Genomic DNA, 27738 nt, shown 5'->3' on the forward strand with positions numbered 1-27738 from the left:
TCACGGAGCCTCGTGACTAATCGGCCGTAAACCCTCTTATGAAGGAGCTATATCAAATAGGTCCAGGGAATGACGTGGGAATTAAAGGTTTATTTTTCATATCTGTAGGGAACAAACTAGGCCATCTTGAAGTTTACAGAGGAAAGGAAAGTTGTAGCAAGCATTGAAGACCTTTGCATTTCATTATTATTCAATCCCACCAATCACCAATTATCTCATAGCAACTAATCTAGAATTGATCGCATTGTTTACGAAGTTTGGCCACATAATATCCTATGCTGTTCTCAATTTACTGTTCTTCTTTTCATATTGATCTGGGTGAACGCAGTAGATCCACGTTATCGGTTGTAGACTCTTATTCGAAGTAAATAATCACACACACGAACGATAGTATTGGCGCACTTAAAGAGAGCCGCAAATGCCTTATATGAATTATCAATGCCTCATACATCATATCAGTGCGGTATCTAGTATTAGTGATTGTATGCTAGCACTAGCAAGTAGCTATGTTCGTTGGTCTTCGTTAGTGAAAAGGCTGCTGTAAATGCCTGTCTCTTACAGTCTCTTACATTGAAAAATGCGTTGGAGCTCACTGGTGGAGTGAAAAGGTTTCAAAGAGGTCTCCGATAGGATATGAGTTTACCCTTGTAAGGTTCTATTACTGGCGCAGCTGTTCAGTCAGGCATTAACTGGTGCTGATCAGATTAGAGAATTACCCTATATATGAATCGCTAACAAATTATTTTTTAAGTTCTTCTAATTGTGTTGCTCGAACTTGGAGTAATTTTAATGTGACGGGATTAAGTGTTGTTCAAGCATTGATTGTTTAATTTGTTTGAGCATTCTCAAGGATAGCAGTAGTTGCACAAATATTTCCGAATGCTAGGAACTTGAACTTCGAAAATATCAGCATCACATCTAAGCATGAACAGAAACCAGGAAAATCTGGCATGTAATTCACTTTGTCTGCAGAATAGTATCAGGTGATGATGAAGGTTTGAATTAATCTAAAAGAGTCCATATTGTATTGGTGTAGACTACTATAAACCCGCAACAACTTTGCGGATTCTTACAACATACAGGAAAAAGTGGAGATTCAAACACTATCATTTTGCTATCGAAAATGAAATTGGAAGAATGACTCGCCCAGCATGTTGCTTAGTTGTAGACACTAGCTTATCTTATAAAAAAAGTGATTATGCTATTTTTTTATTAGGTACATTTTGCATTAGCGTAGTTTAGCGGTCAATCGAAGCTCCTTTCTAATTTATCTCTTTTATAAGAGCGAAATTGAACTGGTTTCTTAAGAGTTTATCTTCACACTACACCTTTATAGGATTGTGCTGTTTTTCATTTTACTCATTCAAGGCCTCAAACGTGAAGTATTTCCTATATTTTGAGCGATAAAAAAAAACTTGCGTCGAGAAGTTCCATGAAGTTCTTGGAAAGTTTACATGCGCAAACGTCTGTTATTGGTTTGTCAGTTGTTAAATAAATTCTGCTTCGTAGCGTAAAGCTTTCTTTTCCAGTCCGACAAAGTTTGCTGTTCGTGCTGTTATGGAATGCTTGCAAATGGAATTGAGAGATCGTGGTCTCGAAGGAATCGTATGTTCAACTGTAAGACTTTAAATCTACTTGATATATCAAGAAAAGGAAAGGAAAAAAGACCACGAACTGTACCTCTCTCGCGTTCACTACTATTAACTGATAGTACATCATACGAATTCATGCAGTAATACAGAATTATGTACTAACATTTGAATGCTTCTGTCATAATACCTATATCCCCGAAGAGTGAAAGTTCGATATTTTTTGAACTTTTGCTTAGCAAAGAAATGAAGTACTAAGCACTTATATTTCAGTGATAAATAGGACATAACAACTCACTCAGTATTTAGAAATTGTCAACATTTTTTTGCTCAATAACATCCCACAGAATAAATCGCTTGTAAAAGCGGTTACGTATACACACCTGGTTTTGCTAAATGCAACAAGGTATCTGTGCAAATGGGTGCAGGACAAGAGGTGCCCGCGAAAATTAGCTGATCGCTGCTGACCTGCCTTCAGTGCCGTGCTCCTGCGCGTAACTGCAGCTGCCGCTCCGCCAGCCAGACAGCATCTACGGACGCCTCAGATCACCTAGATCCCGCCTCCCTAGTGCTCTCGAACCAACGCCGCGTGCGATGTTCGCGTCGCGATGAGGCGGCGAAAACTGCGAATTTGGAAAGAGGGGAAGTGGAAAGCCAGCTGACGCGACAAGATCTGATATACGAATATGATAAACTGAGCGCATATGATCGGAAATCAAGGAGAAAAAAATGAATCCTTTTATCTTATGAAAAGATGTCATCAGAAGTATACCTAATCTAAAGCGGATTGTCTAGCTAGAAACGAAACGATCCACCCTTTCAATTCTAGCCTATACCCTATAGCCTATACAGTGTTAGTGAAAAGAGAGCTGACGTAACAAGTTTTGATATACGAATGGTATGGTAAACTGAGCGTATATTATCGGAAATTAAGAAGAAAAGGTAAATCATTCTATACAATTTTACATTATACAATACGATGCAAAACAATAGAATACAATTCTATACGATTAAAAGATATGTCATCAGAAGCATACCAAATGATGATATGTTGAGTGGGAAGAGTGATATGCGTGACCTACATTGACCCCATTTCACAAACTCAACAAGGATAAGGATTATAACAAAAACATGTTGCAGAAAAGACACTAACATGCATATATTTTTTCAATTCCCCTAATTTCACACATTTCACGCCCTATCTGTTCTATAATAGCTTGCAGCACAAAATTATACATTCGTCAGAATAACTTTCAACGAGTTCAATGTTCAACTTCCAGCTGTAGCATCTGTATGCACAGCGACTTCATGTCTTTATTACTTTGCATACATTATTTGAAGTACTTTCTACATTTTACCTTTTTAACGCTTCATTTCTACCTATTCTCTGCATAAAATCAATACGACAGGTTGGGTGTATTAGTGGCGAACAGACTTCTTTGTCTGCCTATATACGCCTTTAGGTACTATGAATGTGTGCGAAGCATTAGTCGCGAATCCTCAAGCGTAGGATACCAATTTCACTTAGCTAGATATGCAAAAAGAAATGTCTAGAAAGGGGAAAAATAACGAAATACAGCATGACACCGAACAGTGGGACATTTTTTCAAAAAATCCCCTGTATTTTCGAAAATGAATGGGTGATTTCCATCTCACAATTCAGGACAAATAATAGCAAATGATAACAAACACTTCCACTCTTATTTCTAAACGCTATTTCACTTATGTGAACTTCTTAAACAATTCTACTTAATCTATGGTTTCAAACAACTTTCATCATCAAACGCGTCTCTTTCCTTCTTTATTCGTTTAAAAAGGCACATCGTAAGAGCTGCGGGAGCGCCGAAAAAAGCATCGTAGTACGGAGATGTGGCGAAATGCGTGGAGACGGTGCGGGCGGGGCGCCAACGAGACGTAGAGCAAGAGAATCGATCAGGCTACTTAGGCGATTGTGAAGTTGTCAAAAGTCGAGCGGTGCAATTATCGACGGTCATTAGCTTCTTGAATACATAGCATACGAGTACCTCTAGATGGTCCCCTTGCGCATATACCTTGGGAACGTAAGAGCTACGTACTTGCACTGTTATACAGCGTAAATCTACTAAACGTCTAGTACTCTGCCAGAGCCCGTACCTTGATAGGTGGGTGTGCCGGAAGGAGAGGAGAAATAGGGTCGTGAATCTTTAGCAAGAGACACTCTTCCAGTTACGTTGAAGTTCCAGTCGCTCTCGTGTGAACTCCAACAAACTGTACCGTATAGGATACTCTGCCATCTGCATGAACTGTTTGCTTCATTATAGGAAATCTGCATTAGGCACCTACCCACAATTGAGGTTGTAAACTAAACTATCTATTGTGCTGATGTTGATGAGAGGAAATTATAATAACGAATCCAGCAATAGCAGCGAAGAAAGTCCATAACACCTTGAAGGAGGACCTCGGTCGAGCATTGTCTAAACGCGTCTTTGTTCGGCTACTGGATGACACATGATTCAAGATTTGTATCGTAAGTGTTCACACACGTATAAACACCACCGGAGACCAAAACTAGGACGCCTTCTAGGATGAACTCAACCCGCTGATACCGAGATATTCAGTCAGCAGCCGGTCATTGTCACATTTAATTGGTTCCTTTGTTTTATACACCTGAGCAGACGAAGGAATACGATATCTGGTACACTTCTGCGAGCAAATAAACCTCATTACTGCTTTCATGTCTAGGAAAAAGCAACGAAATCCTCAGATCGCGCGACAAGAGTCAACGTTCTGACAAGGGAGATTTGACAGTTCTTTTGCTTGGAAGTCTAGAGAAGTGTGGGGGTCACACTCTATTTTGACTAGTGTCCGGTTCTTCCTAACTTGACGGTTCACATGCGGTTCCAGAAAATAAGTCGAGAAGCTCAATCCTAACCGAAATGGCAGGTCAGCCAAAAGATGAGAAGAGAAAGAAAGAAATTTTGCCAAAAATGGCGATTCATACTAAACTACGGACCGAGAAGGTCTATGACACCGACTACTTCGCTAAGCGTGTTCCTTGTTACGCATGCAGTAAAGGATATGTTCCCGGTTCTACAACTGAAGAAAAATTTTGCATTTGCATCTGAAGAAATAAGATCCATATTTAAATTCCGTATGTGACACTAGCTCTGGTGGTGATTCCCTAGTAAGCAGAAGTGTCCGGGAAGCGTTGTAGGGCGCTTTATGATTCTGAGGAGTGTTTGACAGAGATCTTGACCTGTCACGCTTACTGGCAAGACTTGGTGGTGTTGTCAAAACCCATCAATGATGACATGTGGGACGTGTAATATGGGGCGAAATGCTCGCTAAGACACATGGATATCGAGAGCGGAGTAGAGAAGTTTGAAGAGGAGTGGAAGAAGAAAAGATCGAGGCAAACCTATGGACTTATAGTTCCTTAACTCCAGACAAACCTATTAATCGTAGGGAGCATTTCAACACCTTGCTGAACCGAGAACAGTGATCGGCTTCAATACACGAGCATGTCCTACGACTGAAAAGCAGAGTCGGCGAGTAACAACTGGCAGAGTTTGAGATTCTCATCTGTGTTCAAAATATGAGGATAAAAAAGTTTCGAGCTGATTCCACAGTCTAGGACACCGTGGAATTAGCTTGGAAATGATTAGATTTCTCCCTACTTAGGAATAGTCTTTCCAATATGAATTGGAAATGATCGGAAAAAAAGTTGTTGTTCTTTTCTGCGACAAACTGTCTATCGGAACTGCCGAGAAATACCATTTCTAATGTGTAATGTATAAGCTCTTAGAACGCATCTCGGAACTTCCTACTAAACAACGGGAAGAAACCAGCTGTGATGAGCAAGCCGGTTCTCGTTCTTGCCGATTTACGAATGACTATGTGCCAGAGGAGTGTTCAAACTTGGACTCTCTTCTGCGACAGTAACGCACTTATTACCTATGTCAATGGCTTTTCTGGACTTCGAATTTGCTTTTAACTCACTTCGTGGTAGCCATCTTCTTAATGCGCCTTGTGGCGATAGGATGCAGAGAGTATTCCACCTAACTCACTCATGAGTCGAAGAACAACTGCTGGGCTCCGAAAATTAACCAAATATATTTAGTTGTTTGAAGCGGAAACTGACAGTAGGAATGCTGACGGGCCTCGTATTCAGTTTCGTCGTCGATGACATCATGTGAGAAACAGCCGAACGGTATACTGCTGTCTTTCTAACACCATCAGAACATTCTTTAAGATGTTGTATTCGCGATATCAGCGCTAAGCCGCAGCGTATTGTCAACTTTGTATCGAAATTCGTCTGCTGACTACGCTTCCGCGGCGATTTGCATAAGCAAATGTTAGTGCATTCGAGAGTTTGAACGCTAATAATGTTGAACAGGCAACCGATCTACCATGCACCAAATGCTAATGATAGACCTTGTCAAGGAAGTCAGGCTGCAAGTCTATTTGTCGGCTATCCAAACTAATAGGATGTGGGATAAGAGATTTACAGTTGAAATATATGCTTGGATATAATGTCTTGAGTAATAATTGAATTGCAAAATAAAGCGGTACTGCGTTTTAAAGCAAGTAGAACTCCTCTCAAACAGCAAAAATGTTCTGGTGTTTCGTCTTGCTTTCTCTACGTTAGTTTTTTTCAAGAAAAAAAAGTGCTCACGACTTATTCCTCAACCCGGTACACCGAGTACAGAAGTGTTAATAGAGCCAAGAATACAAGATCCCACTTGGAGCTGGAAGATCTTCGACTTCCTTGACTTAATCGCGACTAAGTGTGTGTGTAGATCAGTGGTAAGAAGTTCGAAGCCGTCCTAGGTCAACCAAAACTTTAAAAAACTCTGGCTGGCTCAGAAATAAACACCATTCGACAATCTTTTAGGAATATAAAACATCAGACCTTCCTGACGCTGGAAGTAAGTAAAACATGCGAGTACGCAATAAGTAATACGTGGACATAAAGTAAGTGGTCGGTGGAGACGAATGTAAATTCGTCCACATGATCCTTGACTTGTTGTTATGCCTGAAATCCCAAAGATTTTGTGGATTTACCTCACAGAGGGATTGGGACCTTAACAAACTCGATCTACACCATGTGTAAAATCGAGCCAAAATACACCCACTTACGGCACAATACCGCCCAAGTGGTTGCATTCGAAGCGAGACGGTCATCAGCAGGTGACGCGAAAATACCACAGCAGCGCAACCACTATTTGGCTTCCATCCGAGCGCGGATTTGTGCGAATGTCACATTGCTCAGACGTTAACTATAAGTCCATCTCACTGGTACAGAGCATGAAGAGCGCGAATTTCTGACTGGGATGTACTAAAATACGGCGGATCAATTACTATATGGGGTAAAATGTAGATGAGGGAGGCACTCGGTGGCGTACTTATTTCTGGAAGCAAATAACTAAATCAATCGGGGCCTGAAACTTAAACATTAGTCTTAGAGGATCTATGTCATGTAAGTTAAAATTACTAAAAGAAAAAAAGTAAGATAGAGCACCCAGAAATAAGGGCGCCACTGAGTGCCCCCCGCCAACTACCTTTTCCCCTACTAATTGACTAGTTAACGTCTGCGCAGTGCGGCAATCGCGCAATCTTACTCGTGGAAGTGGAGGTCAAACTGTAGCTGCACTAAAATGGAACGCTTTTAGTCAGCCGCGTGCTGCGACGACCGCCTCTTTTCCGCAAGCGCTTGCATAGTATCATGCTGAAATGCAGGGCATTTTGACCCAACTGTACATGTACTGTGAGTCGAAATCGCTAGCGTGCCAGTCTCTATTTAGGGTTGATCCGCAGAACTCTTTTTCTTCGAAAATAATGAACAGTTAAAAGTTGCTTAACTGCACTGATTTCGAAAAAAATATGATGGAAATTCAAATGAATGAATCGCGACATCTAGCTCTCAGCATTCCTTTTTGTCTTAAAAATTCCATACATATTATTATATTTACAGAAAAAACTTAATTATTCCACTGGTCGTAAGCATAGCCGAGTTTCTGTTTTAACGACGTTGCCACGTTATGCTTTAGGCGGTGAGAAATTGAGAGATAGCGTTGAGAGATGATATAGCGTAAAGGGTGTTGTTGGCACTTTGGAACAGATTCCATGGGATTTTTTTTCAGCTGCTGCACATACATCAGTTGTACTAGAGCAGTCATGTGTATGACACAGACAAGCATATCTATTTATGTATAAGACATAACTTAGCCACTAAAGCTCTTGCGTCTGTAGGTACTTGAACCTGTTTAGGATCTTCTTAAAAAACAGTATTATCTTACATGTTGAATCGGAGTATCATTTTTTGTCATGAGAGATTGGAATCTGTCCTCGTTTTTTTCTTCTTTACTTTCAAACCTTTTCGATGCAAAATTCAATTTCAGCCTTTGTTCTGTTTGATGTTGAGATCTGCGTTATTGGTTCTTTGACGTCGTTTCACTTTGTTGCACCTTTAGTACGGGTTGATGCTGGCTAGTCTCAAGCCGGCGTCTATTGTTGTCAAGCCAGCCTTGTTCTGGGGATCGCCTTGCTGTTTGCTGTGTATTGAAAAATGACCCACGTGACATCTTCAGTTGAATGACTTCGAGACGACATCCCAATTCTTAAAGGCATCACCCCACGAATCTGGGGTGGTACGGGTTTCAGGTGGGTTATGCCTATACGGGAACGTAGATTGTGGGGAAGAGGGTGATCCCGTTTCTGCCATTTCTTCCTAATTGCCGTGAAAAACGGGCCGGAAGATGCGGCGCGTGCACGAGGCTGGCGCGCTCCAACAGAACTCGTAGAAAATAGCTCCCGGAATGCTCGAAGCCGCATTTTCCGGACTGTTTTTTACGGCATTCGGAAGAAGTGAACAGGATCCCACCCGTTTCCGCAATCTATGATCCAGTATAGTCTTTGACCATCGGAAATCCATATCACGACAGAGTCGTGGGGTGATGCCTTTAAGACGCGAGCCTGCGCTCGGCGCATTGGTGCCATATTCAACAGTTATTTCTTTTTTGTTATTACTATCCATTCATTATTATATTTGCCATTTTCTTGTTCAAATACAGCTCGATTGTAAAAGTGGATTGGCGCCAGATACGCAAAAAAGCGCGTTGCCATCAATGGCTTAGAGAAAGAAGTTGTTAGCGACTCGTATCTAAACCTACACCCGGCTGCTGCAGGAAGCACCGCCCATTGGACCAATGCTTACGAGCCGCAAAATTCAAAATGGTACGCCGAATAACTACTTCCTCTGTTGCTCCAGAGGAACAAACCCGGAGAAAGGTAGAAAATGAGCGCCATACGGTTTTCCACGTACTCTTACCTCAAAATAGCTTTGATTTGATTCTAATTTTTCCTGAGCAGAGCTTTGAGGTTGAGAAGTGGTAAAATTCCGGTGCACAAATGAGTAGTCATATTTTCGCACGGACGAAAAACGGAAATTAAATCAAACTTTAGGATTCAGTGTTTAGAAAATTATTCATTGTCGGGAGATTTCGCCTGTTTACTTCCTATAAAAAGTGCTAGGCCTAACTTTGAATATGAAGAGAGTTTGATATTTCTGTCCGCAGAATCGGTTGAATAGTAGCAGAAAACTGCACTACCAAAGAAAAAAATTTGAAAGAGAGTCCAAAGACACCAGAAACAATGTCGATTGGAAGCATTTACGAGTTGAACCTTCAAGTAATGTCTGAGAACGCTACATAGGCTTTGTCATGGACTACTCCGGCTTTCCTTGGCTTTTTTTTCCATTATCGGTCCCAATATTAGAGCAACATAATTCAGGATGTGTTGTTGAAAAAATACTTTCTCCAACTAGAAATAGATACTGGAAAAGAGTCTTTACTTCCATCTGAAAAATCACTATTTTTTCTATGCGAATTGTGTACCTTTACCTTCGATGTTCTTGTCATATATTAATGTGATTTAAGTGCCGATTATCATTCAGTACGTATTCCCTAGATAAGAACAAAGTAAACAGCGCAATTACGTGCTGGGAAGTATGGACAGAATGAAAAAAGGAGAGTATCGTTAAGAAGGGTGAAAAACAGAAGCAGAAACAGGAAAGGATGTAAGGACAGTGAGGCACACGAAAATGAAAAAAAAAAAACATGGATGAAGTAAACGAGTGGTACAAGGTACCACTCGTCTACTTCATTAATGTTTGTTTGCTTTGGGTACAAGGTGAATTTGTGACATAAAAATGCATCAATAAAAAAAAGAAGATGGAACCATAAGCCTTCCAGAGGAGACAAAAAGAATAAAGTAGACATAAAACCAAGAATAGACACAAAGATACAACTTTAAAAGACAGAGAAACAAGACAAAATAATAATACCAATCAAGGCAAGGGAATAGGACGAAACAGTAAGACAGTGAAACGGTAAAAGTAGAACGTAGAAAAAGGAAGAGTAGGACGGAGATGATTCAAAAGATGAAAGGAAATGAAAATACAAATTAAATAAGGCAAGCAATGCAAGAGCAAATGGAAAAACGAGAAGAAAACTGAACAGAGGAAGAGTAAAAGAAGTTAAATATGCAGTTCTTGAAATAACTTTTCTCAGCTACAAGATAAAGATCGAAAAGCCTTAAATTCAATTTCATCCCTTACTCAGTTTGATATTCGGAGATCATACTTCCTTTCTTTCACGGATTAAAGACAGCATACCACGAATCTGGGGTGGTACGGACTTCCGGTGGAGTACTCGTATACGGGATCGTAAATTATTAGGAGAAGGGTGATTCCGTGTATTTCTTCCTCCTAATTGCCGTAGATAACGGTCCGGAAGATACGGCTTCGAGCGTTCCGGCGCACTATTTTCCACAAGAAGTTTGATTGGAGCGCACCAGCCTTCTGCACGCGCCGCATCTTCCGGGCCGTTTTTTTTTACGGCAATTAGGAAGAAATGGAGGGAATCACACCCCTCTCTATAATCTACTTACCCGTATACGAACACTCCACCTGAAACCCGTACCATCTCAGATTCGTGAGGCGATGCCTTTAAGGTTTATTGTGATATTCTCTTCGTTTGTTTTGAGGTAAGAGTACGTGAAAAACCGTAAGACACCCATTCTCTGCCTTTGTACGAGCTTATTCCTTTGAAGCAACAGGGGAAGTAAATACTCGGTGTACCATTTTGAATTTTGCGACACGTAAGCATTGGTCAAAGGGGCGGAGCCTCCCGCAGCCGGGTGTAAGTTGGGATACGAGTGTTGTTAGCGTTAAGCACGAGTTCCAACATTTAACCCAGCATAGAATAGGGCATTTTCCAAGAACGGGCCATACGTTATTGCTACGCAGAAACCTTTCGATAATCATTTCAAATCATTGCGACATCTAAAGGAGTGAGTATTTGAATCCACCTATGCCTCTTAAAATTGGAAGCTGCATGTGATTATCACTAACCTTATCTGTCGTCTCCAGAACCTGTCTTTCCTTTCCACCATACTGTGGATAAATCCTTTCAATACTTGCCTACGAGAATATAGGTGTCAAGTGATGTTGTAAGGTGCCATTTTTCCAGCTCAAGCTAAGAAGGGTTCCCTTTGTGCACTTTCAGCTGTGTCCATATTTTGCTCGCACACCGATGGTGCTTACGACGGGAATGAGACCAACAAGCACGTGAGTGAGCAGTTCTTGATTTATTCTTAGAAGGTTACTGGGGATTGCCCACAAAATAGTCACATGCTCTCCTTTACCTAACTTAAAGGCAGTATACCACGACACAGGGTGTTGTGATCTCTTCATGGTTAAAATTCAGTTCACGAGTAACTATTCTCAATTCTCCTTGGTTAAACGCAGCCTATCACGAAATTGACATAGTGTGAAACCCTCATGGAAAACAGAGCGGGGTGTAGAATACGAATGTGAGCGTAGCCTCGTTCAGTTCTCCCAATCGTACTTAGAAAAACGGCGTCCGTTCCTACGAGGTAAGTTGGAAAGCGCCTCCCTTATGCATGCGTCTCATCTACGTGCGAGTGGTCAAGGATAACTGAGGTCTCCTCACCAGAGTATTAAAGCGAAATCAATAAATAAGATGTTGAAGTCATCGGAGCGTGTGCAAAGGGGCGCAGTTTAGCGTATCTTGTAAGAACAAACGTCTTTCCCACACCTCTCTTAGGACGACTAGGGGAAACTGAACAGTACCACGCTCATATTCGTAATCTGCACCTCGAACCTTATATTTCCCGTAAGGTTTAAATTACGTCAATTTCGTAACACGCTGCTTTCAATCCGGAAAACGGCGCAGGAAACTGCCTTGTACCTTTCCCTTCTACAAAACACTTTATAAGGCTCCAAGTTTTCGAAAACATCGTCGTTCGTCTCGTCTGCCAACGAGCGGACAACCAAAAAAACTATTGATGCTGTCTCTCGCTCTCGTTCACAATCACGTATGTCTGCTCTGGCAGGCGTGAAACATTGTAAGATGCTTCGTAGGAGAAGAGGGTGCAAGGGGATCGTTTCGCACGCCATTTTTGTGGATAATTAGCAGGAATTAAGTGCGATTGCTTTTGTATTCGTGAACTACATCCTATCCTTATCTGTTTGTGGAGAAGTTCTAATACCCTTAGTTTCGTGGTGCGCTGAAGGTTAAATTTATTCATAGTTCGGTTTGTATGTAATAAAACCTTCCAAACAGATGGTTCCCCTTCATGAGTGTCGACTCTTGTTCACGTCGGATGGTGGATGCTGTATTGAAGGAGAAGTGTATTTCCTTCATGCCAAACTATGTTACATTTGTTGCAATGATGAAAGGGTGAGTTTTGCACGAATGAACAACCATACAAGCATAACTGCTAAACAAGGTGCATGCCAGCAGCAAGCGTCATCCATTTTGCATAATTTCATAATTTTTCTGGTGATAGCCTCCTTGGAGGAGGTGAGCAGTAGATGAGCGTAATCTTGAGCATTAGATGGGTTGTGTGTACCTGAGCCCAGCATTTAGGGCTGCGACCTTAGAAACTTCAGCCTGGCTTATTAGCTTCAGCCTTAAGCTTTACTGCCTTCAGCTGTGACCTGAGCGAGGTATCTTACAACGGCGTAGATGAATGGTTTAAATTCAGTGGTTAGGTAAGTGTCGAGCGAATTACGTTATGTTTGTTTTTGGAATATGCTTATGTTTGGAACAGACCCGTTAAGACGGGGTGCTGCTGAGTAATCACGGATTTTCTATTGGACAATCAGTGGTAAACAATGAAATCTAACATACATTATACTATAAGTTGACATGTGATTCAGTATAACAACATAGTGATTTTTTTAAATATCGCAACTGGCCCAAGTAACTCCCAAACTGGTCGTTCTAGTGCCTGCTCATAATTGCTACTCTGCTTATTCGTTTCGACCCGACTATGTGCCGTCCAAACCTCTACCGTAACTATATGTTTCATATGTCCACCTCGCATTGGCGTAGAGGTGACTGACTGGCATCGACACCGGAGACTCGTCCTTTAGCAGTCTCCCGAAGTGGAAAGTTGTTAGACTTTCCCTACTTCTTTGGAGATTGGAAGACTAATGAAGAATGAACTACTTTCAAGATTTCCCAGCATCATGACAAATGAATGTGGTTGCTTGGTTGGGAATTGACTATTTGAACTATGCTTGCCACAGCGAGTCTACTTAGAATTGGAGAAATCTACTTGTTTGAACACACGGATTCCACCTCAGCAACTTAATAGCTGTCTGCCATCTTGCACTTGGAACGACAGTGAGAGGTGATCAAATATCGGGTTGCGCAGAGTCCTTTGATACAAGCACAACTAGTCATGGAAAGCGTTTCAGATTTTGCACGTAAAACGCGAGAACAATACCCTCAGAAAACACTTCTTCTCAAAGCTGCTTGTCGCGTCAAATTCCGCGTGTAAATTTTTGGACACGGAACATGATAGCGCACTACCGTACCGTTTTGTCCGTAATCAACCAAACCTCAAACTTGGATAATTAAACCGCAGTCAAATAATAATAAAACATAGAGGCGCATACAATAAACAAAATACAATATGAATTCAGTAAGAAAATAAGAAGATAGGAGGACACAACAAGCAACTGATGAAAATACAGCAAAAGTCTCCTAGCGTCACGGCACTCGCGACCTTTTATTGTGTCCGAGGAATGACAAACTTCTTATAGATGGCTCCGATAGCTGCAGCGCTTTTCTAGTATAATCAGATAACAGCAAATACTGCAACATTTAGATCACTGAGATCGCGAGAATCCGCGATACTCCCGGCCACCTTCTGACCTGGATGGAATCGATGCTCCTCTTCTAATAACCTGATCTTCTCATGGCATTATTGGCGACTCGCTCTGGCGTTGGAATCTTTCAATGATTTCCTTACTCCGCTCGGAAAGGTCATACAGGAATAATGTCGACATCTTCGATAATGGTGGCATGGAATTTTTCATTTTTTGCAGTTTCTTCCGGCATGACAAAAATTATCTAGGCGAAGCTCGCACTTACTCTTTCTTGAATCGTTTGTTTGCGCGCGGCTATTTCTATGACCATTGGACACGAATATGAATAATGGGTCCTATAGTGCTGCTTCACAGAAGGCATAAATAAGCGCATAAATCGTTCTCCGCTGCTGTGAATTACTTCGCGTTGGAATCTTCGTGCCACACAAGTTTGTTGATTCTCCAGATCCAAAATGATTCTGTGTAGTTCGATAGGCGCTTGCCTTCTCTGGCCAAGTTCCTGCTCAATCTGACGCATTTGGATCTAGCTCGCGTCCTCTTCTCCCTCGTGTGCCACCATCTATTACTATTAGCTTATCTTCTGGTCTCACTTCGTTGTTTTCATCTACCTCTAAAGATTAGATGGACTTGGTGAACTTTACGTGCTCTTTGATTGCGCATTGCTCCAGATGTAACTGTTCATCTTCTTTCTTTTTCTTCCTTTTGGTTTCGCTCTTCACGTCATCGACACCCTCCGGCCCTCTCTTTCGATCCGCTCCCATAAGTTAAGGGTTAATAGCATGTGTCGGTTTTGGTGGACGACAAACTTTGCCTTCTTTTGAAAGCGTGGTGAAGGAGATGGCTGACGTCGTTAAAAGTACGGAAAACAGCATCGCGGAAGGAGATCCCCGGAGCGTTATGATTTTCCAAGAGTTCATTACCAATATCTTGTGGTCCATGCCAGGTGATTGTCAAACTTTTCGAGGCAGTCCGATATAGTCGGTTCGACGTCGGCTGAGTCCAGTATTAGCAGTTCGCCGTCCTCATTATTGCGGTTGATTAAATATCGTTTGCCACACGAAAGGTCTAATTGAGTCCGTAGCAAAGAGCGGCGATGGAACTGGCCAGATCGATCGCAATTCTGAGCGCACAAGCAAAAGTTCCAAGCGTAATTTTTCAGCGTTGTGTTCCCCTATAGCAGATAAACATTGTGTCAAAGAGCGCGATTGTTTGTATGAGGAAATGATGTGATCATACACAAGTTGTGGTGGTGGAAGATTGCCGATCGTTGCACGTAAGCGATGCTAGTTCCACTTCGAGTATTCTGCGTTAGTTCGTCCATGGTCCGAAGATAGAATAATCTAGAATGGGAATAGTCATGAAATTCAGACAATTTTTGCGTGCTCCTTGTCTGGAGTGTTTGTGCGCATTCACCTCCATCTTCGTAGGTTGCGCGCAAGGAATATGGATGTGCGCACTGGAAAACAAGTAACGCGACAGAACTTCGAAAAAAATAATTGAACAGCGCGCAACCCCGTTGTTTGTTAACAAATGTAGGACAGAAAGAGGGACTGTCCCGCACCCAAAAGAACTATGACTATTGTCTTATACCAAGAGAAGAACACCTCTATGATGTGCAGGAAATCTGGCGACTGTGTGGCACGGAATAACGTGCTGTTTTCTCTGATTATGACTTTGAAAGGACTGCGGAAATTGCCGTACTTCAGAATTCCAGTTAAAGTGAAATTGTGGTAGCCAATCCACAAAATACCGTGCAATTCTGGAGTTGTTTTGCAGTTTTCAGATAGAATCGTAAATGGAAATATTGCGCATTAGGAGAGCATTATACAAGAAATGCGTCTTGTCGGCAAAGCACTTCTCCTATGGTGGGTTTTGGTGAGGTACATTGAACGGTGGCGATGCGTCCTCCCATATCCCATTTTAAGGTGACTACACAATCGTAAGCGATGGTGAAAGCAGGTGGAAATTGAGCTGAGTATGGAGAGGGTACCGCATAGTAGATCTTGCAGTAATTGTCGGCAAATATTTAAAAGCTAGTGTTCTGTGTGGAATTCACAAGGACTCCTGTGTCTGTGCAATTCATGTAAACCGTAACTGGCCTATTTGCGCCTCCAAGAAAGACTTGCAAAAAGAGCATCGTTCAGATTGCCGTCGTTCAGATTGGGACAAAATTAGGCGCAAGCATGCTCCGCATAATGAATAGGCTTCCGAAGTCGAAGGTTGTACCTTCTCCGCTTGGGTTTGTTGTAGGAGTTCGCGGATCTCCTTACCGGTTTCTCGTTGATGGGTTTCTTCTATCTCCAGAGGAATAAGGAGGCTCACCGGTGTTCTGATCTTTCTCTTTGTTGCGATAATCAATTTCTCGTCGCGAATTTCACTATCTAACCAGGGGCCGGTAACTAGTACCACGTCTCCGATTGTCGGAACATGTTGAGAGTGTGTTCGACAAGAGATGACCTTTGTATGTTGTTCGCGAAGGCTGGTCACATACTGGTCGCGCAAAATTCTCAAAAATCGTTCTGTAGAAGCGCATGAGGAAAAAAACCTTTTCGGCTTGTATGCATGCCTATAATGCCTTCGCTTCTTCTGCAGGATGGTAGTCCCCATCCGTTGATGACAGAGTGTCCGTAGCGGGAATGTAATGTGATAACCACATCGCACCGTAGAAAATTTATTTAACTAATCATTCCAAGTTCGTCTCTATCAGAGCGGGAATATCGACTATCGAATATCGAATAATATGACTCTAAACATGCTTCCACTTTTGTGATCACTGTACTTAGAAGGAGCGCTATTTTTCGAGGCCCAACGCCTTGAATAAGGAGGGTTTAATTCAGTAAGGCGTTCGTAAAAGAATCCTTGTCATTTCGCGTTCTGCCAAAATACCTACGCTGAGGGGGAATGTTGAAGCACTGTCGCAATTTACAATTCCGCTATTCCTTTACGCGCTATAAAGCGACATATTGCGTTGAGGAAGTCTTCGGTGGACATACTCTTAAGAATCTCCAAGTGAATTAGTCTCGTTACCTAAGATGTTGGAAAGGGCGACTTTGTTGAACTCGTCGATATGGAAGATCAGTGGAATTCAGGTAGCGATATGGGAAGCCATTAAATCAGGATACATTCAGTTCAAGTGTTACCCGAATAAATCGCCTTGTTACCGTGTTATCAGATTGCATGCGTGTAAAGAGGGTCCCGCCGAAATTTCGAGCATGCCCTTGTCATGGGTGCGGGACAAGAGGTACCCGTGAAAACCGGCTGACCGCTCATGTCCTCCCTTCAGCACCGCGCTCCTCCGCGTAATTACGGCTGCCGCTCCACCAGCTAGGCATCCTCCACGACCGTCTGAGATCACCTACACCCTGCCTCCCTATTGCTCTCTGATCAACGCCGCGCGCGACGTTCGCGTCGCGATGAAGCGGTGGATATTGCGAATTTTGAAGGAATGGGAGTGAAAAACGAATTGCCGCAGCGAATTCTGATGTACGGATATAGTAAACCAAGCGCATATTATTGGGAATAAAAGAGAAGAATTGGATCCTTCTATCCAATGTAACTTTACATAAGTAGAAATTATCTCAAAAAGATGCTCCAGGAAAAAGAATAACATACATATATTTTCAAAGATCTCATAATTTAACACATTTCATGCCCCAAGTTTTCTATATAAACTAGTAAGCATAAGTATGTGTTTGTCACGATGTCATTCAGCGAATTCGTGTTCAACCTCAACTGCAGCACCTATAATAACAGTAAATTTATGCGCTAATTACTTTGTATACATTCCTTAAACTTCTTTCTACATTTTACCTTTTCAAAATTTTACTTAGATATAATGTTTATATCGAGCGTCTGTCAAGTACTTCAATACTTGCTTGTACGTTTTATACAGTTTTATATAATAGAACTTTGTATGGTTCTTCAAACTTCTTTCAACACCGTTTTATCGCTTCATTTTTATCTATTCTCTACATAAAATCAATACGAGAGGTTAGGTGTGTTAGTGGCGAACAGAGAGCTTTGTATTTTCGAGATATACCTTTAGGTACAGTGTATGTCTGCGAGGCATTATTCGCGCCTCGTTAATCGTTGGATGCCAGTTTTACCCAGCTAGATAAACAAAAAGAAATCCTCAGAAAGAGAAAAAAGGTAAAGAAGATAGCATAACACCGATCAGTGGGACATTTTTTGAAACATTTCTTGCACTCCCAGGGATGAATGAGTGTTTTTCACCTAACAAGTCGAGACAGGATAATTTCTTTTTCACTCGCATTTCTAAATGGCATGTCACTTATACAAACCTATTTCATTCTTTCCTTCTTTTATATTAACTTACAAGCACACTTTATGTAGACCTTCGAACAACATCTAATACCAGGTACTTTCCTTTTTGTTCGATTTTAAAAGCGCATTATAAAAGCTGTGGACGCGGCGAAAAAAAATCGTCGTAATAGCGGTAGACGCGGCGAAATGGGAGGGGAGGGCGGAGTGGGCGGGGCGTCTTGAAGACGTAGCACAAGAGGAGCAATCAGGCTACTGTAGCGATTATGACGGTATCAGGAGACGCGAGGTGCAATTAACGACGCTCATTAGCCTCCGGGATACGCGGCGGCACATCATACGGGTACCTCTTGACCGTTCCCCCCTTGTCATGCCTCGTCAGAGCAATCAGCGATGGTGCGTATCCTAAGGAGATTCACTGTCGTAGGCACCTAAGTAGCTGACACTGTTTACCTACCACTAATCATATGCTGCATCACCGACAAGGACATAATTCACTATCTGCTAAATTGTTTTGTAGAATCAGACACATCCACTGCTATTTTGTGATGTGAGGTGATCTTGTAATCATACCAGAAGCAAGAGAAATCCTCACGTGAAATATGAGGTGAGGATGTATCTAATAGCTTGAAATTACATATGCAAAAATTTTCGTTAAAACAGAACATTCTAGCTTCAAAAGTAACGGTAATGAGAATTATCGTTATCCTGTAACTCCCAATCTCTCTTATAACCTAATTTATTCCCGCACAGAGAGGTCCTCTGTGTCTCTGACATCTTGGGACTTACAGAAAGAAAAAAGAGTTCAAATTTGATGAGATTTCTAGACATTCTGAAAGTAATATAAAGACAAAGTATGTCCCTTTCTTTATTAGAACACCATGCCAAATCCCGTGTACTTCTATCTAACTCTGTTATTCTTTGACTTATTCGGTAATTTCGACAACTCACACCACTCTTCTCTGCATATTTCCTTGTAACTGCGCAGTTCTTTGCATCTCTTTGGCTAGAAGAACATATAGGACGGTTGTCTGCGTCTTCGTGAACGACTGGAGCGTAACCTCGTCGAGGTATGTTCGCGTATCCGCCGGCATATCCACTGAGCACGTATGGTCTCGGAGGCATTCGCAGAGAATCCGCCGGGACCCTCTTTACCGTTCTCCATTAGATTAGGGTGGTAAGTCGACGTCGCGCACTCACAAAAATCTGGTTGCGTCCCCTTCGAGCTGATGTGAGTTGCCTTGAAAGAATGCCTTTTCGGCATCAAGTGTCATCGCATACCTAGGTATTCCGAAGCGTACGAGCATGGTGTATAAGTACAGGAAGAATGAGTGCTCTCTGATGAAGTGCGTCATTTAAGGATGGATACTCTTTATAATGCGAATATGTCTCTAAAACTATGCGCATTTTCGTCGCTTCCTTTTGCGGTGTGAGGACAGGTTCGTGAGGAATGTCATGGAGAAGTGGAGAATGCACTGGAAGATCATTGGGAACTTCTTCAATGATTCCATCATCCAAATGGGTTTCGAACGTTTGATTGTATTCTTTCAGTAGAGTTGGGTTTCCTTCCGGCGCTGTGAGGACACTAAGTAGACGTTTTTGCGCAGTTGCCCTGTTGGAAGATAATGGTGGATGACTTTGCTTAAATGCAAAACGCACATAGTATCCATCGCTGTGTTTCTCTATTGTTTTGTTGAAGAACTTTGAAACCTTTTCGTTTGTTGCCAGCTTCTCTGCGTCCTTAGTTCAGATGAACTCACAGGCTCCCGCAGAGTCAATAGTCCAATATCTATCCCATCAAGTAAGCTCATCATCAAAATTCATGAGTGTATTGACTGCGGTTGTTTTGAGAATATCAGCTGGATTCTCAGATCCATGCTGTTTGGGCGCATCCGTATGCTTACCACCAAACAAATATCCCAATTTGGATGGGATAAGCTGCAATCCTGACGGTAACGTAAATCGTGGAGGGGGGACTTCTAAAAAGTTCCACAGCTGATCGCATCCCAAAAAGATCTGAGGCTTCAACTCTTTGCTCCACAACGTCTTAGAAAGCTGTGTATCAAATGGAAAATGTAATGAACGGTGAAGGATATATCTTCTTCGCTGGGGCGAGTTTTTCCTTTTCCTGTTATTCCAGAAGAGGTACATAGCTGCACCTCGTGCCTTTGTCTTTGGATACCCCATAATTCTAACTTTGCCATTGTGCATATTGTTGGCTGCGGATCATTGGAACCAAATGTATATATTAAGATTTGCGTTTAGACGTGCATTCCAACTCCAATTCCTCAGCTAGCGCAAGGGAAATAAACGACTGATATGCCCGTATCAGACAGGATTCCTCTCCTTTCCCATTGACTATGGCATTCCAAACTTTTGCTATTCTTATTAGAAGCAAAATGGTCTTCTTTTCAGTTATCTTATCATCGTGATGATTATGTAAGATGGTAGTATCTGCTACCGTTCCCTCAATAGTTGTCGTCGTCGCATTTTGTTCTCGCAGAGCTGAACATGATGCACTCGAGATGAACTTCTTCTTGGATGCAGTTGAACGCCGACTGAATGTGCATCTTTCTCGCAGTTGACGCACTTCTTATGCTCTTTAGAAAATGCGCGACGCCTAGCTATAGTCATGATTTTCGTGCATGATGGTGAGAGATGGTCTCTAGGGCCGCAAAACATGCAAATTGTTGGCATGAATGTCGCATTGTTTGGCTTTTGACGCAGCAGGATCTCTCTACTGGCTGTCATTTCGACCTTGTCGTCCATGTTGACCATACCGTCAATACGTCCTTCCGTAGAGATATGATTATCAAGATCGGTCAAGATGTCGTTCAATTTCCAATCCTCTTCTGTCATACTGTTGTTCATAGTCCAAGTACTTTGCGTTGAATCTGGTCGCTAAATGTCGAGAGCACTTTCTGCGCCATAAATGAGCCATCAAGATTAATTCCTCATTTTTGCAGCTGAGTTACAGCTGGGATGATGCATTCAAGGAGGTGACATTGCGCTTGAATCGTGTGATTTTTACCTTTTGCATTTTTGAGGTAATATTGCAGTCCGGTGATGAGCTTTGACTATTTACTTCGCAAAAACTATACTGTATTGTTGTAGTAGGCTTCTGATCAGGGTAACGGTGTGTGGTTTCCCGTGTTACTACTCAAAGTGCACTGAACAAATAAAAACTTTTAAACTTTTGTAGCTTCGTTAATGGTTGGTTATAGACATTTGCTTCGTTAAAAAGCGTCCAGAAATTTTATGTAACTTACGGATTCTTCTCGTGAAAGTGGATATTGGAACAGCAAGTAATTTTTTAGTACCACCCCTATTTCCGTAGTAGTTGCTCCGAAATTTAAAGGAATTTGCGCAGCGGGACCATCTGAATCTGCATATTCTTGCGCACTTACTCCTTCGCCCTCTTGTTCGATTGCCATTGCTTGCGCAAGATCAAGTGTCTATGTACTCGATAGTCTACTTTTCCTGGTCCTCGAAAACTGAATCGATAATGGAATCCACCATGCTTGTAAATGTCGCTAGCCTAAGGCTAGCAATAATTCCCCCTTATTGGTAATGCGCCTTAGGTTATTACATTATCTCGTGAATAGGGCTTTTTGTGACCTCAGGTAGGTAGGACCCATCATTACTGGTCGGTTGAGCACAATAAAAAAAATGCCCAGTCAATAATAAGATAGACAAACATTTCTTCGATTTGGATTCGTTTAAGGAGCAAGACTCCGGAGGAAGAGAGCAGAATAAAAAGAAAAGGGTACTTCAATACGGCGCACAGTCCGAGATCGGAATTGACCAAGATGCACTACAAATTTTTGGAAACGGAACACGATAGCGCACCACCATATTATCCGTTATCATCCAGACTTCAAACTTGGATAACTAAACCGTAGTCAAATAATATTAAAACGTAAAAGCGCAAACAATAAACAAAATACAATGTTAATTCAATTCGCGTAAAATGAGAAGATAGAAGGATACGTCAGGCAACTGATGAAAATACAGGAAGTGTGTCTCCTAGCGTCGCTGCACTCGCGACCTTTTTTCTGACCGAGGAATGACAAACTTCTCATAGATAGCTCCGATAGCTGCAGCGTTTTTCTGGTGCAATCAGATGAGAGCAAATATTCCACTGATATCGCGAGAATATGCGACAAAGTGATTATTCTGCAGAAGACCAAGAGCAGAATGTGCGACGTACGACAGCTGAATGGCACTACCGTCGTGAATCGTGACCAAAACTGGGAACTTCGCTGTGCAACAATATGTTATCCAATTCGTCGATTTTCACGAAATGCCTCCACTTCTACGTATTCCACGCCTTCACCATTTCTACCAAAAATTCACCAGCATCATCAAATGCTACGTTCGTCAACGCGAACTAATACTAGAACCCAAACCGGTTCTTAAATTCTTATGAGGAATTGGGCAGAGTGGCCGGCATTCAAAAGTCGATTCACAAATTTTTTGTCGAAAACTTCAACGCCGAGTTAAGGAATACACGGTTGGAAGATTTGCATTTGTAGTATCTAACGTCACCCGTTTCGCAAGACATATTTTCCACACACTCCTTCTGCGGGGATTCTCTTCTCATAAAAAAACATTATCGCAGGTAATGGGAATCACTCAATGGCAACAATCATGCAGAAATCGACTACTTGCTTAACAACCATAGTTGGTGTCTACTTGATGTCCCCTGATTTTATATTAGCAGACTTTCTTCGGGCTGGTGGCCATCCGCTTTATGTAATCTTAGCAGCGCACATGACATCCTACCTTCAGAAAGAAAGGATCCCAGACCAGTGGAAGACCTCGCGAACCGTTCTTATCCATAATAAATGTGACCGAGAGGACCTTCGGAACTACCGTCCGATATGCTTGCTGAGCGTGTTATACAAAGTCTTCACCAAGATCATCCTCACGCGCATATCTAGGACGCCGGATGAAGTCCAGCCTCAAGAACAAGCTGGATTCCGCCAATGATTCAGCTGCTTGGACCACATCCAGACCATGTCGGGGGTCATAGAGGTTTGCCGGGAATACCGCCTGCCCCTTGTTCTAACCTTCGTCGACTATGAGAAAGCCTTTGACAGCATAGAAACGAATGCAATACTGCCAGCGCTGGTCGATCAAGGTGTGGACGCGTCGTATGTGAGGACATTAGATAATTGCTACGATCGATGCACGACTAGGATACAGCTTTTCCACCGCTCTCTCATCACCATACCCACTGGAAAGGGGGTACGACAAGGCGATACTATATCGCCAAAGCTGTTTACGGCTGCATTGCAATGAATAATGAAATCACTTTCCTGGGAAGAAAGGGGCATACGTGTTGATGGAAGATTTCTCTCGAACCTTCGTTTTGCGGACGACATCGTTCTCTTTTCGAGCAGTACCAATGAAGCAGAAACGATGCTCAACGAATTGAACGAAGCAGGGAAGAAAATAGGACTGCGAGTGAACAGAAAGAAGGCACAGTTCATGAAGGACGCCTACTGCGAGGACGGAGGAGTACAACTTGAAGGCTCCCAAATCGTGTAAACTTCGTCATACGTATACCTCGGACGTTCCATGAACATGGAAAACGACTTGAAGGAAGAACTGAATAGAAGAAGGGAGCAGCATGGGCAGCATTCGCAGCCGTCAGGGAAGCTGCGGACCAACCGATGGACCAAGATCTTCGTGCCCATCTGTTCGACTCGACAGTCCTTCCAGCGCTCTGTTACGCAGCGGAGAGGTGGGCAGACACCGCGGCAACGTCTAGGAAGCTACTTACTACCCACAGAGCCCTTGAGAGATGTCTCTTGAAGTTTAACCGGCGCACACAACACCTAGCCGGTCTTCGTAGCTCCGACTTAAGAGGAATGTCCCGTCTTCGCGACCTAGCGGAATATGTATCGGAAGCAAAACATAGATGGGCCGGTTACATCATGAGAAGAATCGGCGATAGATGGACTAAAAAAACGCTAGAGTGGATCCCAAGGGACGCTAAACCAACGTCCCCGAGGGAGATCGCCAACGAGATGGGTGACGTGATCGCTACACGGATGGACCAGCTGAGAGCTCAGCTGGATACGGCTCAAGGACCTCGTCAACGTCACTCACAAAGCTTGAGAACATCTTGGATGACAATGGCGAGGGAACGAAACGAGTGGAAGAGGTGCTGGGGCCCGCACGTCCAGTGCAGTGAAGACGGGCCATCTAAGTATCTAAGTAAATAAGTATCGGTTCCAAGTCTCAGTGTGACTATCATCGAAGAGAAGCCAAATGTAGGCTACTGATGACTCCTCAAAAGATTCTATCTTGTACTGGATGTGTCTCGAAGCACCGCAGAAGAAAGTTGGATTGTATTTTGGAAGCTATCAAGAAATTACTAAAAAAAAGAGGAACATTATGATTTAATCCAAGTGCATGAGCGGTTTTAGTGCACTACTAAGCAGGATGCTACGCTTTCAGCTTTGTTGAACAAAGAAGAAATCTTCATCCTTTCCCGCCGAAGGATTAAAGCGGTCCTCAAGAACTTCCCCACAAACGTTTTCCGCCCTTCAAATAGAGTACACATCAATATCAATACATCAATATATGATGAGATTATCATGTTCTATCTCCACATTGGTATGCTTCCAGTATGGTCAAGTAGGGTCTTATTATTTGATGGACCAAATGTTCGCAAAAGAAGAAGAACTCAGAGCTGGACCCAAAAAATTGGACAGCAACAATACACAGTTTCTGACGATTCATCTCTGAATTTAATAACAAATAGTAACCAAAAATGCTTAGGTTTGCGAATGTTTTTAGATCTAGATATTCTTTAATAATTTAATTAATTTAACGGAGCATGATCAAAGTATTTCTCCAAATTGAGGATTTCAATTTGGAGAAATACTTTGATCATGCTCCGTAGATGAAATCTTGCCCTACAAAATGTTTGAATTACTATTTTTTGAGCCTCTCAATTTATTTTTCGGAATTTGTGCGGAGCACAGATACACAAAGAGAAAAACTGGCATCGTTCCATCAAAAAAGCCTGATAAGTGGAAAAATAATGAAGAGCTTCCCCTACAACATACTGAGGACCGAACTTCTTTTCATCAATTGTGGCTCCAATTAGTAAACATCATTCAAAATTATGAAGATCACATCAGAACACTCTCACGCTCAAGCAGAAGTCAAAATTTGAACACTTTTCATCACTCCAGGGAAGTTGCGTCGTGTTTTAAATTCAAATTCATTCCAATATTTGGATAAGGCGTCTATACAAACTCTCATACGCAATACCCTTTCCGGATGATCTGTTAAAATCTAACTGGGAAAAGCAGAACGTAAAACTTTTGATTTCCCCATCTAAATTATGAGAAAGTTTGGAGTGTTCCAAATCCCATACCAATCCTTCCCCTACAAAACATGCCCAAAACTATCTATCAATGTGCTTTTCTTGCGAATGATTTTCTTAATTTAACAACATCTACATAAGTCGAGCTCTCTGTTGATCAAACGTTATCAAATTCAGTTGTAAAGTGTTGTAAACTACGTAGAAGTAAGTTATCAAAGATTTAAATGCATTTCTAAGTATTTTTCTCTCCTAAAAACTCGGTCAAACAACTAATCGAATCATTGAGGTTTTATGCCACCTCTGTGAAGGAAGCTTTGTCCCAAGCCACCACCAGCTTCCCTTGTTCTTGTAGGCATCATTCATCCTATCAACCACACGAATTGCCTTTTCGAACGAGTCGCAATCTAGCGCATGAACAAAACTGACACAACCCACGACCCCTATCCTTCATCGGCTGGCCTCCTATGGATTCGCGACCATTCTCTTGATGTAATTTAAGCGGCACAGAAGAAATGTTCCGGAGAACAAGACATCAGGAGAATAAAAAACTTCTTTAACCTTTCTTAAGAAATCTGACCTAAAGAACTTTTGAAATCACAAACCAATGTACTTGTTTTCTACAAGCTTTTCTCGTGCATGTCAAAAAAATTTGGAGACCAACCTAAAGACATTTTAACTCTCTTTCAGAAGAGTTGGAAGCGGATTCAAAGTCCAAGGAAGCAAATTTCATAACCCTACCGTCGCCATACTTTAATCATTCTACTAATAACAAACTCCAGATCAACCGTCGACCAGGACAAGGACAAAAGTCGGCTTCTTCTTCACGGGTGGTTTCTTCGCGATGTTTGATAAGTTGGTACGGCATAATTCAAAGCCTCGTAGATTACATTCAACGATGATATTTCTCAGTACCTCGTGTGTTCCGTGACAGATAACTTTTTGTAGGAAAAAACTATGGCAGCGTGTTTCCAGAAAAAACGTATCCTTTCGTTAATACATATTCGAGTATTGAATCGTTAATCCATATTGAAGTTCGCCAATTCACTAATCTGGGACGGAAGAATGGAATTCAGCATCTCCGCGCCAATTTCATCGAAACCGCCAAACTTTTTATTCCCTATTTTCTAGACACAGATCAGAACCTCTGACACTGTCGGTGCCCCTCGCTGCTTGCAGCGTGTGTTAATCGGAGTTCAAAAACTTATTCGTCTTATCGTTTCGACAAGACTTTGGAATACTCCCAACAGATTGCTATGGGTGTTTCAACAAGAAATTGTACTGGATGTGTTCGGAACTAATGATCATTTCTCCATCTTCACCTGCAGATTAGTTCTTGTAAATTAGAAGTTTTCTTCAACTAACTGTTAGATAGCTAACTTTGACTTCATAACATTTATAGGCTGCACTACGAGTAAAGAATGACCCGATAATCTTTTTCATAACAAGAGTAATATTTTCAGGTTTTTGCTACAAAAACATGTCATCGCCGAAAAATGTGCACTGGGAATTTAAGTGTGCTTAGGGGTCCGAGCCCGCCAGATTGGTTGATATGCTCAACTAATGGTTCTAGGGTGGAGAAGAACACGAATATAGCGAATATATATATATATATGTATATATATATATATGCAGAATGAGACATTAAAATAAGTTATAAACCTATACTTCTAATGAATCTGTTGATCCATTCAGTTGATTATTGAAATTATTGAATTTGTATTTTCTAAAGGGTGTTTTGTTCGGATGATGGAGGCTCCTTCGATCCTGAAATAGAGCTTCTTGAAATGAAGCAAGATTAAAGTTTCTTGGGACCAACGTAAAGATGTAGAGACTTCACGACATCTTTCTTTTAATGCTGTGTTGTAACCTGCAAGAAATATTCAACCGTTTTCCTACTTTTGCCGCTTTCTTTTCCACCATATAGGAGGGCACCGCAAAACTGTGAGAGCAGCTTAAGCTGTTGTCACATCTCCATTTTCTAACTTGTATGAAATAAGCTGAAGTGTCCTAAGTATGCAACTGGCTTACAAGTTGAGATATATCCATATAGAGTAATACCGTTAATAATCGTGCTATATAATAGCGCGCTTAGTCCGTATGTATGTATGTATGTATGTGTATGTATATGTGTATGTATATGTGTATGAGTATGTTTGTGTGCGTATTTGTATGTGTATATGTATCATCGACCCGGATGATAGATAGGGGGCGTGGTATAAAGTGCCGTTCGCGGTTATGGTTACTCTAGCTTATTACTACTTGTACGGTCCAAGAGTGCGGCAGACAACGTTCTGCCCATTCTTTCATCCAGTCCTATTGCTGGCAATTGTTCTGCTCACCTG

At 41.9% G+C, this 27738-nt stretch overlaps 1 protein-coding gene across 2 annotated transcripts in view; it reads left to right on the forward strand.

The window, feature by feature from the left end:
• Positions 1 to 27738, forward strand: part of RB195_023242 (uncharacterized protein) — a gene marked incomplete at both ends in the record, with an annotated part of 38357 nt that overhangs the window by 4561 nt on the left and 6058 nt on the right. The window contains 4 exons of one of the 2 annotated variants that reach the window (XM_064210605.1): positions 562 to 608; positions 1530 to 1617; positions 11135 to 11196; positions 12215 to 12331. In XM_064210605.1, the coding sequence (XP_064066486.1) occupies positions 562 to 608; positions 1530 to 1617; positions 11135 to 11196; positions 12215 to 12331 (314 nt within the window). Of the gene's footprint in view, positions 1 to 561; positions 609 to 1529; positions 1618 to 11098; positions 11197 to 12214; positions 12332 to 27738 lie in introns of both variants that reach the window. The other variant, XM_064210604.1, reaches the window with a different exon arrangement.

Source organism: Necator americanus, chromosome X, assembly GCF_031761385.1.
Source record: "Necator americanus strain Aroian chromosome X, whole genome shotgun sequence".
In the NCBI taxonomy this organism is placed as follows: Eukaryota; Metazoa; Nematoda; class Chromadorea; order Rhabditida; family Ancylostomatidae; genus Necator; species Necator americanus.